At 39.4% G+C, this 13,597-nt stretch overlaps 1 protein-coding gene across 1 annotated transcript in view; it reads left to right on the forward strand.

The window, feature by feature from the left end:
• The window catches only part of LOC150106720 (uncharacterized), a 129,685-nt gene that overhangs the window by 49,688 nt on the left and 66,400 nt on the right, over window positions 1-13,597 (forward strand). Inside the window, exons 3-7 of the mRNA XM_090393460.1 lie at window positions 3,264-3,362; window positions 3,526-3,642; window positions 3,797-4,000; window positions 12,722-12,925; window positions 13,062-13,160. Coding sequence (XP_090249586.1) covers window positions 3,264-3,362; window positions 3,526-3,642; window positions 3,797-4,000; window positions 12,722-12,925; window positions 13,062-13,160 — 723 coding nt within the window. The remainder of the gene's footprint in view (window positions 1-3,263; window positions 3,363-3,525; window positions 3,643-3,796; window positions 4,001-12,721; window positions 12,926-13,061; window positions 13,161-13,597) is intronic.

Below are 13,597 nucleotides of genomic sequence, written 5' to 3' on the forward strand. Positions count from 1 at the left end.
CTTACTGAAGGCCTGGAGTGACTATAAAATTGTATGTTTGATCTCTAGTTTGATCTCGCTCTGAAACCCAACATCCATATCCATATCTCTAGAGAAATATTTCGGCATATGAATTCCTTGGTGCAATCCTGGAACTAAAAATGGACTATAGGTATCTCTAAAAGACTGAAAAGTTTAAAAATATTGCAAAAATGAACGCAATATGTACGAATGCTCAACACAGCCACTCAGCTTAGTACGACGTGTAAGTGTGTGTGTATATGACACACACACACACACACACACACACACACACACACACACACACACACACACACACACACACACACACACACACACACACACACACACACACACACACACACACACACAGAAAGATGGGTTTAATTGTTTTGAATTATGACCCAAGCAGCTAAGACTATGATGTCTGTGTTAATTGAGTATATTCTTTTAGCTGGTTTGCCTGTTTTGTAAGATGAAAAAAAAACCACGTTCAGGGAAAATAAAGACTAGTGACAACATGAGAAAGACTTGGAGTCTTTCCACTCGCTCTGAAACCCAACATCCATATCCATAGTATTATGTTGCCTTAGATGGATTGGATGTTAGTCCGCTGTTCTTATTGGCTATAAAATAGCCAATAGTGTTTATAGTCAATAGTTAATCTACTTTTTCATGTTCATACCCTCTATTCCTGAATACATAACAAGAAAAAATTGTTTAATGATAAGAAAAAACAATTATAGAATAAGAAAAATATTTCTTAAATATAACACTTAAGGAATATTTTATGTGTACCCTCACGTATATTTAAATGATGTTACAATTAAATACTTAGTAATTCATGAATATACTATATATTATTACTAAGCATATTACGATGAGAGTTCTTTAAAATTTATACAGACCGATATTATGGAATACAGTGTTTAACTTGATTTCCAAACGTTTATGAGAGTGAAGTCAGTTGTAAGTGCTAAACAACTGAGAAAATTTGCATCTTAGCAATTTACCTCAAAATGGAAATCCTGAAAGCCCATAAGCTAAAGCTGTAGTCAGAGGCGTCGCAGAATTCTAAGGAATGTTCTTAGGATAGATCGAGTCTCCTAGTTAAGAGTGAACATGCATATAACGAAGCGGACTTTCTGCTATTCATCTGTTACATAACTTACGGCAGGATGTCTACAGATATGTGATGGGAAGGCTTACCTTCTTGAGAGAAGAAAAACTGGAGTTACTAAGAGAAACGGCCTTCGTAGCCAGTTGATATCGATGACACCCGACGATCCTTTGACAGGCCTGGGTTCCAATCAATCCCCTCATATCCTTAGTTGCTTCGGTTGAAAATTTAAAATAACAACAACCGAAAGAAAAGCCCTTCCACGCTTGAGATAAGCAGCTTATTTTTAATAGCTGAAAGCTCATATCAAGATTCTTCAGTCATCGTCGGTATTCGAACAGAGGTTCTTCCACCCGAAGGCAAGCGTAGCCACTTTCCCACGAATGAGTTACGGAGGTTCTCATCAATTTAGCATTTTGATATTTACATAACTGCGTTGTCTGAAATGGTCAAGAAAGGTTATTTTAGGAAAGTGTGTTCTTTCTCATTGCATTTATGTTGATATTCTTAGGAGTTCGCGAATTGTTGTTGTTATTTAGTATTACGGCTGAAGCAACTAAGACTACAAGTCCAGTATACTATGTCTTATGAGTTAAATGCACGTATTCTTCTGACCGGTTCTTGAGATTTAGCCAAAGCACCTGAAGCTGTGAAACAAGTTTGTCTATAAATTCCATGTGGTTTTTCTCTTTTGGAGGAGTTAAAACTAGAATTTCTGAAGGATAATCCTGTCACTTGTATAGGAGAGAGACAATTTAAATTTCACTGGAAGGTCCTTCCAATTTTTTTTGAATTCCAGACGGAATTCGAACGTAGATATTTCAACCATAGGATGCCGACTATGTCAAGGAAGTGCCATACATTTAAGAAAAAAAGAATAAGACAGAAATGCACACAAGAAGGGTTGTTAAGAAACGTAATGTAATGGATGCTAATTGCTAATATTTCTGCTTTGATCATTTACATAAGCTACTAATATAACCCACCTACTTTCGGCAGGAATTCCTACACAGGTCTATCACCCCCTTCCTTTTCCTTTTAATCCACTGACATATCGTGCGTCACGCAAAAGTCGTGGCCATGACAACGAATATCATATAACTCCCCCCCCCTTTTTTTTCCCCTCCTGACTGGTGTTGAAAGCACGTTCGCCCACGCATTAGGTATTAGAATATTTTCTGGCGAAATGAAGACTTGGACCATATCTTAGAAAGAAAAACAATAAGAGGAAAGCGTAAAATGTAACTGTTGTGAAATGTGATAATTTCACAACAGTTGTATAATGACATTGATTTCGCAAAAATATACATTTTTTTTAATCCCGTGAATTAGCAACTATTACGAGAATTAGAAATGGGATTTTTCCAAATCCCATTTCTAAAAAGCAAATTGGAATACGCTCATTTACTGACATTAACAGACTGTGAACATGCAGATGATTTGATACTGTCAGCAGTGGGTTAAATAATAATGAACTTACAATTCATTAATATTAGATTTTATGAGGACATGATAAAGGGACAAAGAAGAAAGTACTTTTCATTTTTTGGAAGAAAATCATTAATTATTTTTTCTTTTTACGACATAATAAAATGAAGATGAGAAAAGGCTAAACTCAACGTTCATGTAAATTATCAGTGAAATGTGCTACCATTAGATGATGGTTTTGGCAGCGCACGGTTAAGAACTTAACGCTATTTAATTATAAATGGCCTTTGTCATTACATGTTCCGCTGTATAGTCAGTAACATCAAAAATTCGAAACACCTCGTTAAACTTCATGATTCCATTAGCCAGGCTATATGATATTCTTTTTCTTTTTTTTATCGTGGTTGTTTCGTATATATCAACTGTCTGTAGAACGGGCAACGACTCATGAGAGATGAGAGAGAGAGAGAGAGAGAGAGCGAAACTAGTTAAGCCTAAAACAGTCATGATTTAGATTTGAATATAAATTTCAATTTCACTGTATCCAGCTTTGAGTTATTAAATTTTCCTTTGGGAATTTAAATCCTTAGCGCAATGCGGCTATGTTTATTTTATATTCCGTAACTCAAGTTCTTACGTTTGAAAAACTTAATATAGTAGTAGAAAAAAATAGATGATAGCACACTTAAGTCAGATTTCTTTTTTATATAACCAGGAAGGAACGACTGCTCTTCATCTTGCGGCCCAGCAAGTCAGAGAAGATATGATACGACTTCTGCTCGGTAGAAGAGCGGATCCAATGGCGGCTGCTGGGGTAAGAGCAAACTTGTATAAGGATTGTAATTATTTAAAAACGATAATTGCAATTACAAATGCGTAATGAAATATTATTATTTTAATATAATATTATCTTTCATTAAAAATACTTTAAGTAATGCATTATTTTTTTAAATTTGGCTTTTTTGTTTTTTCTCTAGCCAAAAGGACTTCTTCCAATTCACGTAGTTTGCACAAGACCTACAGGGGCTGCATTAGCACCCCTTCAATTACTCTTGAGGGCTTCCGGTAAAACTCCCAGACTCTTAAAAGATAAGGTAATTACCAAGGAATTATATATAAAGACACATTTTTGCAAGTGCTGCAATAGTTCAACTCATTCAGAGAGAATAAAATATCTGACGACAAAATGGTATGCTCTTAACAATATAAAATCTGTTGCTTGAATTCATTATACCCATTTTTATCTAGGAAGGCTGCATTCCTCTGATGTACGCGGTAGAGGTTGGAAACCATGGCGTATGCAGGGAACTGCTTTCCATTGATCCCAAAGAGCAACTGACCATTCGTCGTCCAGATAGCAGGGACTCGTGTTTACACGTGGCAGCTAGGAGACGGGACGTGGATTTGATGCGACTCCTGATTGACCGTGGAGCAGCAGTAAACGCACAGAATGTAAGTGAATAATAATAATAAAAAAAGATGAAACAGCTTAGTTCCATTCTGTACTTAATTTAGTCATATTTTATTCTGTCATGTATTGTTTTGTTACTAAACCTGTAGCGCTATGCCATGGTTCTTGACCAAACCCTGTAAGCACTTTTGACGTGTATTATTTATTACTAAAACCCTACGGTAAAATATTTGTTTATTCTACCGATACAACAACAACAACAACAAAAAGGGACCACTCCAGCACTCCTCCATCCTTGTTTGTTTACTTATTGCATTTATTTATTTATCGTATGGCTTGTACACATGGTTAAAAGACAGTAAGATATAATACACATGAATATAGATAAGATACACATATATGATAATATGAATAAAAGAAAGTAAAACATCTATACATTCAGGCAAATACAAATATGAAATTTATGACAAGCATCAGAGAGAAGATTAGTCATATTTTAACATTTAGGTTTATAATCCAGTTGATCGCCTCTGGGGATAGGTCAAAGATCTCTTTAAAGTCACCTGGATATGCTGTCAGTTCGCATTCCTGCACTATATGGTAAATGGTTTGGGTCTCGGCTCCACAGGGACAGTGGGGATTTGGTATCTTACCCCACTTTGAAAGTACATCTCCACATACACCATGGCCTGTACGAATCCTGTTAGCCGTCGTCCATATATTCCTGGGCAGGTCAAATCCAGATTGTTTTTGGAAGATGTTTATGTGATTACGAACTTCAGGTGATACTGCTTGGGAACACAGTACATCCCACCTACTCACCATACTGTCATTCTGGCTAAGAAGATTACGGGTTTTTATAGTAGGTCTTCTGGATTTTAGTCTATTAGATAAAGCATCTGGAATAAATTCATGTATTGGGAGATTTTGGTTATTTAAAATTCTTTTATATTCACGAAGCAAGGCTTCCTGTCGTCGCAGTTCCGGAGGAGCGATATGGCTCAATATAACTACTTGTTGCAATTCTTCAACTTCAGTAATCAGAATAAATGAACGCAATAAATATGAAATATTGTTACAGCTACCTATAACACATACTAGGTTTTTTTTTGGGGGGGGGGGTAGCTTAACGCTCGTCCTTTGGGGGCTGTGTTCAGTTGGGAGTAAGATTGTCTTAGGTCTTTTGTGTTTACAGTGGTCGGTTTCATTGTAGTCGGCAGCTTGTCTGATTAGTGGGTCTGGGTGCGTGCTTGCCTTTGAGAAGAACTTTGCAACTAGTTCGTGAAGGAGCGAAGAGATGTATGGGATTCTGGTCTCTCGGTGGATCTGGGTGTTTCAAGTAAACCACAGGGCGTTCAGTATCATTCGAAGACACTTATTCTGTATTCGTTGCAATTTTAGAATGTTTGGTTTAGAGGCATGGCTCCATGCTGGGGAGGCGTATGTGATTACAGGGCGTATCAGCATCTAGTATACTAGTTGCTTCATGGGGTTGATCATGGGGTAGAGATGAGCTATGGATGTCTTTTCGCCTATGAGTTTGATGTAGCTGTTAAATCGAAGTCTTTTGTCAAGTTGTACTCCGAGATATTTGGTTTTCTGCCATGGGATCTTTTGATGGCTGCTGGCCTTCTGAAAATAGTATGGCTCTGATTTTGTGGGGATTTACTGGGATCCTTCAGTCCGAAAAACATTTATCCAGTGTGGTGATACTGTCCTAGAGTCATCGGGTTGCTAGATGGGGCGGAGAGATCTTGCTAGTATTGCCGTGTCGTCTGTGTATAGGGCTGTGATGGTTGTCCTCCGGTTTAGTGGGATGTCCGCGACGTAGATTGTGAATAGTAGGGGAAGGGGACAGCAGGGAGCCCTGTGGAACTCCTGCTAGGATTTTGCACCTGGTTAAGACTGTTCCGTTGATTTTCACCTTCATGGTTCTTTCGATGAGATATGATTTATTAACCTTATTTGATTAGTTGGCATGTTTGCTTTTATGAGTTTATAGAGGAGGACTTGGTGCCAAATCTTGTCAAAGGCCTTGGTGAAGTCTATGAATACCGCGCCGGTGTGCTGTTTTCAGTTGTATCCTTTTTTGATGTATTCTACTGGTCAGTAGATTTGGTGAACTGTGCTGTGCTCTCATCGAAAGCAGAATTGTTCATTTGGCAAGATTCCTAGTTTATCTGTTGTTTCTTGTAATCTTGAGAGGATGACATTTTTCGTAAATGAAATTTCATTTACCGCCCCATCAGCTTACTATCTAATTTTCCTAAGTTGTTTAGTAGGCTGATGGGGGCAGTAACTTTGGGAGAGCTGGAGATCATTGCATGGCTTCTTTATGGGTATGATGTAGGCGGTTTTCCATGCTGTGGGAAAGTATTGCATCCTTAAGTTTGCGTTTGTTATGTTGACGAGGTGCACTATAGCCTTTCATGGGAGTAGCTTTATGATTTTGTTGGTGATGTCATCTGGATCTGGTGCTTTTTTGCTGTTAAGATGCTTTATTATGTTGATTGTTTCTGCAGGAGTAGCGGGGGGTTGATGCATTTTGTGTTGTCCTTGAGGTGCATCTGACCTGTTGATGAATTTTGTAAATGAGGTTGATGTTTATGTTTTCGTATGATGGGCTGCATTGTTTTTCTAGGGTTGTCGACGAGAGCTCCGGCTTTTCCTATTTCATGTACCAATTCCGTGCTTGGCCTGCATTGGTGGGTGGGGGGGGGAGTTTTGTATGGAGGGTTCTCAAGAATTTCTAGATTGTTTGATCCTCAGGGTTGAGTGATGTTAGCTTGTTTTCCCATTCCTGGTTTCTGTGGTTTCGGAGTGCTTCTCTGACTTGGCTGTTCATGTTGTTTAGGATTTTTTGTCTTGTAGAGGCTCTTGTATTGTGTTGTGGTCTCTTTTCCTGACATTGCTTTTTGTTCAGACTAGGTCCATGATATCTATCCTCCGGGAGCCGGCTGGTCATGTGGGTGATTGTGATCTTGGTGACTGCTATTAGTGCTTTGTTGATTTGATTTCTTAAGTTATTCACAGCTTCGTCTATTTCTTTTTTGTGGATGATGTTTACTAGGTCGATGTGTTCTGGGAGAATTTTGGATAGCTTGTCCCATGCTATGATGGAGTGCGGGGGGGGGATCTTGGGTATCTAAGTTTAAGCAGGATGGGTTTGTGGTCTAACGATAACTCGTTGATCATTTATTACTAATATCTGATGTTTCTGAAGATAACGATGTCTAGTACATCTGATCTGCCTTGATCAACTCCTGTTACTGCCGTTGCAGTAACAGGAGTTGATTGTCGTATACTTGTTTAGTGTACGACCGTTTTTGTTGATTGTGGTATCATGCTGTGTGCTTGGCGTTTGTCTCCAGGAATGAGGGTGGAGTCTGTGGTGCTGAGGATGACGTCTAAGTCAGATATCAGTAGGGGTTGCTTGGTGAGTTGTAGGTTACGAATATCTTGAGTCTGCCAATGTTGTTGGTGTGCCGGTTATCTTCAGGATGATGGTTTGTGGGCTGGTTGTGGCATTGTGTTTTAGATAGGTTTTGATGTAGATGGCGGTGGCTCCGCTTCTGGTGCCTAGTTTGTCCGTTCGGTACATGAATATCGTTTTAGTTTTGGGCTTGCAGGTCGGCGATGCGTTTCGTTGATTAATATTATGTCAGGATTACATCTATGTGCGAATTTTTGTAATTCCAGTATCTTGTTGGTAAGATCATTGGCGTTCCAGGCGGCAATCAGGAGGGAGTTCGGTTGGATTTTGTGTTTATTCATGACTGATGGCCGTCCGAATGGAGTGGGTTTCTTGAAGTAATCACTTTGTGGAAGTCGGTGATGGCTGGTTTTGCTGAATTCTTGGAGCATGGTGGCGAGCGACACAGTCAAGATTGCTGCTAGGTTGGCGCTTGTTTGTTCATTAGATGATCTATTCTTTGAGCGCACCGCTTCCTCGTATGTTTTGTTTTGGGGTTTGGTTTTTTCCTGATTTACTGGGTTCTTTCCTGTTTTTTTCGGGTTGAGGCTGCAACCTTTGTAGTTGACGGGATGAGGCCCGCCGCAGTTGGCACATCTGGCCGGTGTAGTTCTTGGCTTGGTGGTGGTTGAGTGGTGTTTGTCACATAAGCTATGCTTTGTATAGCTTTTGGGCGTGGCCAAATATTTGGCATTTCCCTGCTGAAGCTCTTTTCCTGAGTGGTTCTGTGGTGATCCCGAATCTGAAGACTGCGGTTAGTTCGTAGATCCATCTGTTTTTGGGTGTTGTTGATTTTGACCAGCCTTAGTGTCGTCGGTTTTTTGTCTGTTCTGTACATTCTGCTCACCTTGATTGGGGTTAGGTGACGCCCTCGGTGACTCCTCCGGTTTCTACCTTTAGGTTTTTTCGCTGCTTAGAGCGAAGGTGTGGTATTGCAGATTAGAATTGTCCATCTTCTGGTTATCTGTCTGTAGTCGGTAACGGTGGTAGGTTGGATTTTTTATCTCCTCATCTGTGGTTTTGGCCCAGGAGTAGGCGGTGTTTTGTTCCCTGAAGATCAGTGAGACTGAGGTCCACTTTTGGGGGAGGAACTTTTCTTGCTTGCTTGGGACATAATGTGTAGGTGAGTCCTCCTTCATGTGGTCATCTTCGGTCCTACGTCTTTTGCTGGTGTGTTCCTCCTGGAAGTCCGTCTGCCGGAACTCCTTGGATGTGGAGACTGTTGTGGTTTCTTCTTCTGTATTCGCCTTCAGGATCATTTGTTAGTGCGTGTAGGTTTAGAAAACCGAGCCAACCCGGTCTCGAACTTCTTTAACAGTTTTTTGAACAGGTCAAGTGCTTATTTCTGTCCAAATGTGGATTCAATCGTCTGGGTTTAGGTCTTTATCAGCCGCTACAGTTCACAGTTGTCTGTTTCTGGTTGGATGGGGGTTATTACTGGCTGTGGAAACCCTTGTGAGTTACTCTGATTTTCGAATGTTACCCTCAGTTGTTAAAATAACAAAATTGGTATTTAAAATACACCAACTTTGTTCGCCTTGAATTCACAGCTACAATTATTTACACTTCATAATTTATCATCTAAAATTCACTAATAAAGTAGATCAGGATTGTCCAAAGCACTGCCCGCGATGCGATTTTGTGTGTGGGTTTGATTTTCACGAGCGAAAAAATAAAATAACAATTTGAATCGAATGCGTATTAGATATTTTAATTCTATCACTAATCGATAATCTCGATGTTGGTAATTTTATTTGCTGTTTTTTCATCACTATATACCCACGTGTTTTTCAAATATTAGATGTGTCAAAGAATCGTTCTTACACTGTTTTGTTCCAACGCGCATACACCGGGCGCTCACGGGGAACGTGAGCGCGCGATTAATGTTATTCGTTTGTTCAGCTTCGAGGTTGTGTCGCTGCTGCTCACCAAATTACTAGATGCGGCCCTAGAATATTTTTTTCTCTAATGCGGCCGTAGGATTACCTAAGGTTGGATAGCCCTGAAGTAGACGATCAGATGCACACAATTACTACTACTCATACAATTATCACAATTCGACTGTCAATCCACAATTTTCAAGAGTGAATTACAAAGAATTAGATGGAGCAATTCTCGTAATCCTCCAATAAATGTTAACTTCTATGGCGAAATGGACGTCAACCCCTTGGATTTTATCCCTTCATCGCTAGATTGTGATTATTAATAGAGAGAGATTTTTGAGTGCCTGGCTCCCCCGATTTAGGGCTGTGTGGAATCGTTTGGAACGATGATCAGAGCTGTCTTCTGGCGCTTTTGTCTCCACCTGTTTTCATCGTACCCTGATGATTCGTGAATGAGTTGGTTGGGATGGAGTGATGCCTGAGCAAAGTACTTGGCGGCTATCTGGATGATATCTCCAATAATTATCCTTATAAGGACTGACTTGAAAGGGGCGAAGCAAGAATGCTTTTAATCTTGTAGAGGAAAGTGTAGGGATAAGGTGTTACTGAGCTATTAAAGCTCTGATCATGGTAGGAGGGTAACAGCAATAGCCGAGCCTCAGTTAGAACTTCATTGGCTACAGCATTGCCATCCATTACCCTCCAAGGGTATTAATCACCGCATCTCCATCTCCAATAATTGACAATTGACAATTGACATTTATTCTTTAAGGGTGAAGCAAAAGGCTTTTCATATTCCCCGCTATCTGTCGTGGTTACAGTGAGGGTAAAATTTACGAGCAGTTTGCTCGCCCTGAATGGGTATGGAGATCATGCATCGTTATAGGAGGCTAATATAGCTTTTGGTCTTCTATATTTGAATATGTGGGTTGGCTCGTATGCTGCAGCTTGTTGAACCAAATCGTTGGGATGTGTGGACGTCTTTGGAAAAAACTTGGAAGCTAAGGATTGTAGATAAGAGAGAATATAGGGAATATTTGTGTCTCTGTGGAGCTGGCTGTTTCTAACATACCACGGGGCGTTCAGAATCATTCCCAAGCACTTGTTCTGCACTCGCTGTATTTTGATAATGTTAGTATTGGAGGTGTGGCTCCAGGCCGGAGAGGCATAGGTGATTATAGGACGAATTGTCATCTGGTATAGTTGCAATTTAATTCTGTTGCTGAGTTTGCTATTTCTATTAAATTGCGGGTAGATCTGAGCTATGGCTTTGGATGCTTTCGCGCATGCAGACTTGATATGTTGATTGAAAGATAGCTTTTTTGTCGAGAATCACACCCAGGTAATTTGTTTCTTTCTGCCAGGGAATTTTAGTATTGAATAGTAACACATCTCCTGCAGGAGACATTGGCCTTTTTGAGAAAAGAACCGCTGAGCTTTTCAGGGGGTTGACTTCCAATCTCCACTTGGAGAACCAACCCTTCAGCTTTAGAAGGTTTTCTTGAAGCTTTCTGGTAACGAAGTGGGGTCTGAGGGATCTGGTTAGTATTGCCGTATCGTCCGCATACAGAGCTAAAATGGAAGTCATCGGATTGTGTGGGATGTCTGACATGTATACAGAAAACAGCAATGGAGCCAGTAGAGATCCCTGCGGCACTCCAGCAAAGATATTGCGCTGGGACGATGTAGAACCGCTAATTTTAACTTGCATTGATCTATTCTGAAGATATCAACGGATTAGATGAACCATTTTTAGTGAGATACCGGCTGAGATAAGTTTGTGCAGGCGTCCAAAATGCCAGATTTTGTCAAATGCTTTGGATAGGTCTAGGAATACAGCTCCTGTGTACTGGCGCCAGTTGTAGCTGGTGGTGATGTATTCCACAATTCTGTGGATTTGCTGGGTAGTACTATGGTGTTGTCGAAAACCAAACTGTTCTTTAGGGAGGATGTTTAGGTCGTTTACTGAGGTTTGGAGTCGTGAGAGGATGACCTTCTCGGCAATCTTACCCAGATTGGAGATGAGACTGATTGGACGATAATTCTGAGGTAAGTGTGGGTCTTTGCCTGGCTTATGTATAGGAATCACATCAGCCAGTTTCCAGGTGGAAGGAAAATAGTGAAGTCTTAAGATTGCATTTATTATACTGGTCAGGTGCACTATAGCTTTTCGAGGTAGCAGCTTGATCACCCTGTTTGAGATGCTGTCTGGTCCAGGAGCTTTATTGTTCTTAAGTTTTTTAATAATATCATATAATTCAACAGGTGATGCGGGTGCAATATGGTCAGCACTGGTATCAGGAAGGTTTAGCGCATGCCTAACCTGTCTGTGGATTTTGTACAGATGATTGAAATCAACGTTGTTATAAGAAGATTTGCACTGATCCTCAAGATTTTTAAGTATGGCTTCTGCCTTATCTGCATCTGTGTGGACTAGGCCCTGGTTTGCGATTATAGGGGGGGGAGGGATCTGTTTTTATTTTTGATGTTTCTCAGTAGGCCCCAGATAGAGTGATCAATAGGTGAGATAGAGGCTAACTTTTTATCCCAAACTTGTTCTATGTGTTTTAAGTGCATCTCTTACTGCTCCATTCAGTCTGTTAAGCACTGTCTTATCCTGAGGTGCACGAGTGTTATGAAATCTTTTCCTAGCTCTGCTTTTCTCTCTGATCAGGTCCATAATGTCCTCAGGTAAACGATCAGGCTTGAGAGCAGGTTTCTGAAAGGTTGCAACCATTATAGCGGACTTAATCTGTTGGGTGAGGCTAGTCACTGCAGATTCCACATCTTCTGGTGTGCATATGTGAGGGACAGGTCCTATTTGATCCCTAAGTGCTTTTGACAATCTCTCCCACGATATGCCTGAATGAGAATCTCCAATAAGTCCTTATAAGGACTGGCTTAAAGGGGCGAAGCAAGAATGCTTTTCATCTTCCCCGTTATCTGTAGAGGACAGTGTATGGATAAGGTGTTATTAAGCAATTAAATCTCTGATCATGGCAGGAGAGTAACAGCAATAGCCGAGCTTCAGTTAGAACTTCATTAGCTACAGCATTGCCATCCATTACCCTCCAAGGATATTGGATTGAATTCTCACCACCCTCTCAATCTCCAATAATAAACGTCAATTACATTTAAAGGTTATCATGATATGGAATTTTTAAAGGTCCCTTTAATATTTTTAAAATTTATAAAAATATTTTAAATAATATGAAACTTTATATTAACAATTACAATTAAAATATAAATTAAATTATTATTTTATACATAAATTTAATAAATGAAGTAGAAAATGTCGTTATTTTGTATGCATTATGTAACTTTGTTTCAACCAATTAAATCAAAATTATTTATAAACTGCTAATATATTCGGATTCATATTATTCGTTTTTTTTTTTTTTTTTCAGGCGGATGGAACCACTGTTTTACACATCGCAGCTATGGAAGGTGACGAAATCATGCTGAAACTCCTTTACCAAACAAACGCGCGTGCATCAATATTGGACAAGAAGGAGAGAGCGCCCATTCATTTAGCGGCAGAAAGGGGCAATACTACTGCGGTGGAAATTCTTTTAGAAAAATTTAGGTCATCGGTCTTTCAAAGAACGAAGGTAAAATATATGTATTATTGTATATGTAGTAAGCAGTACAGTACAGAATAGGAAGCATAATTTTAACTAAATAAAACAGTTGTTATATAATAAATGAAACTGCTAAGAAATCTTAACATTTCTTTCTTTCTTGAAGGACGGCAGCACGCTAATGCATATAGCCTCGTCAGCAGGTCATCCAGATATTGCCATGATATTCATGAAACGGGGAGTTCCAATCCATACTTCGAACAAGGTAATAATTAAGTAGTGCTACTTTCACAGTTCATCTGCAGAGCCTTTTGTAAATAAATACATTAATAAACATTTTTATTCCTATAAAATCAACAGACAGTAACAACAAATATTTGATATTAACATTTTCAAGGATCCCAGATTGGAAACAAATGGCCTATTACATAGGCAGTTGTAGAGTTACAATACTGATCAACAAAAAAAATCAGCTTCATTTTAACCTTGCAGAAGCCATTACCGTTATCGATCATATGCGAAAATCATCTATTTACTTTCGAAAAGCTCTGCATTTTAACCTTTAATACTAAAGTAAATAAAATTTATTTATTCGTCTAACAGAATGGATTTTGTGCATGAGCGAAACTTTACGTGCAATTAGGGTTAGGAGTATTTTGGATTACGGGCATGACAGCTTTTATTGTTCAGTTAAGGCTATGA

The sequence above is a fragment of the Typopeltis vanoorti genome, chromosome 5 (genome assembly GCF_054136105.1).
Source record: "Typopeltis vanoorti isolate ZY-2024b chromosome 5, IOZ_Tvanoo_1.0, whole genome shotgun sequence".
NCBI lineage: Eukaryota > Metazoa > Arthropoda > Arachnida > Uropygi > Thelyphonidae > Typopeltis > Typopeltis vanoorti.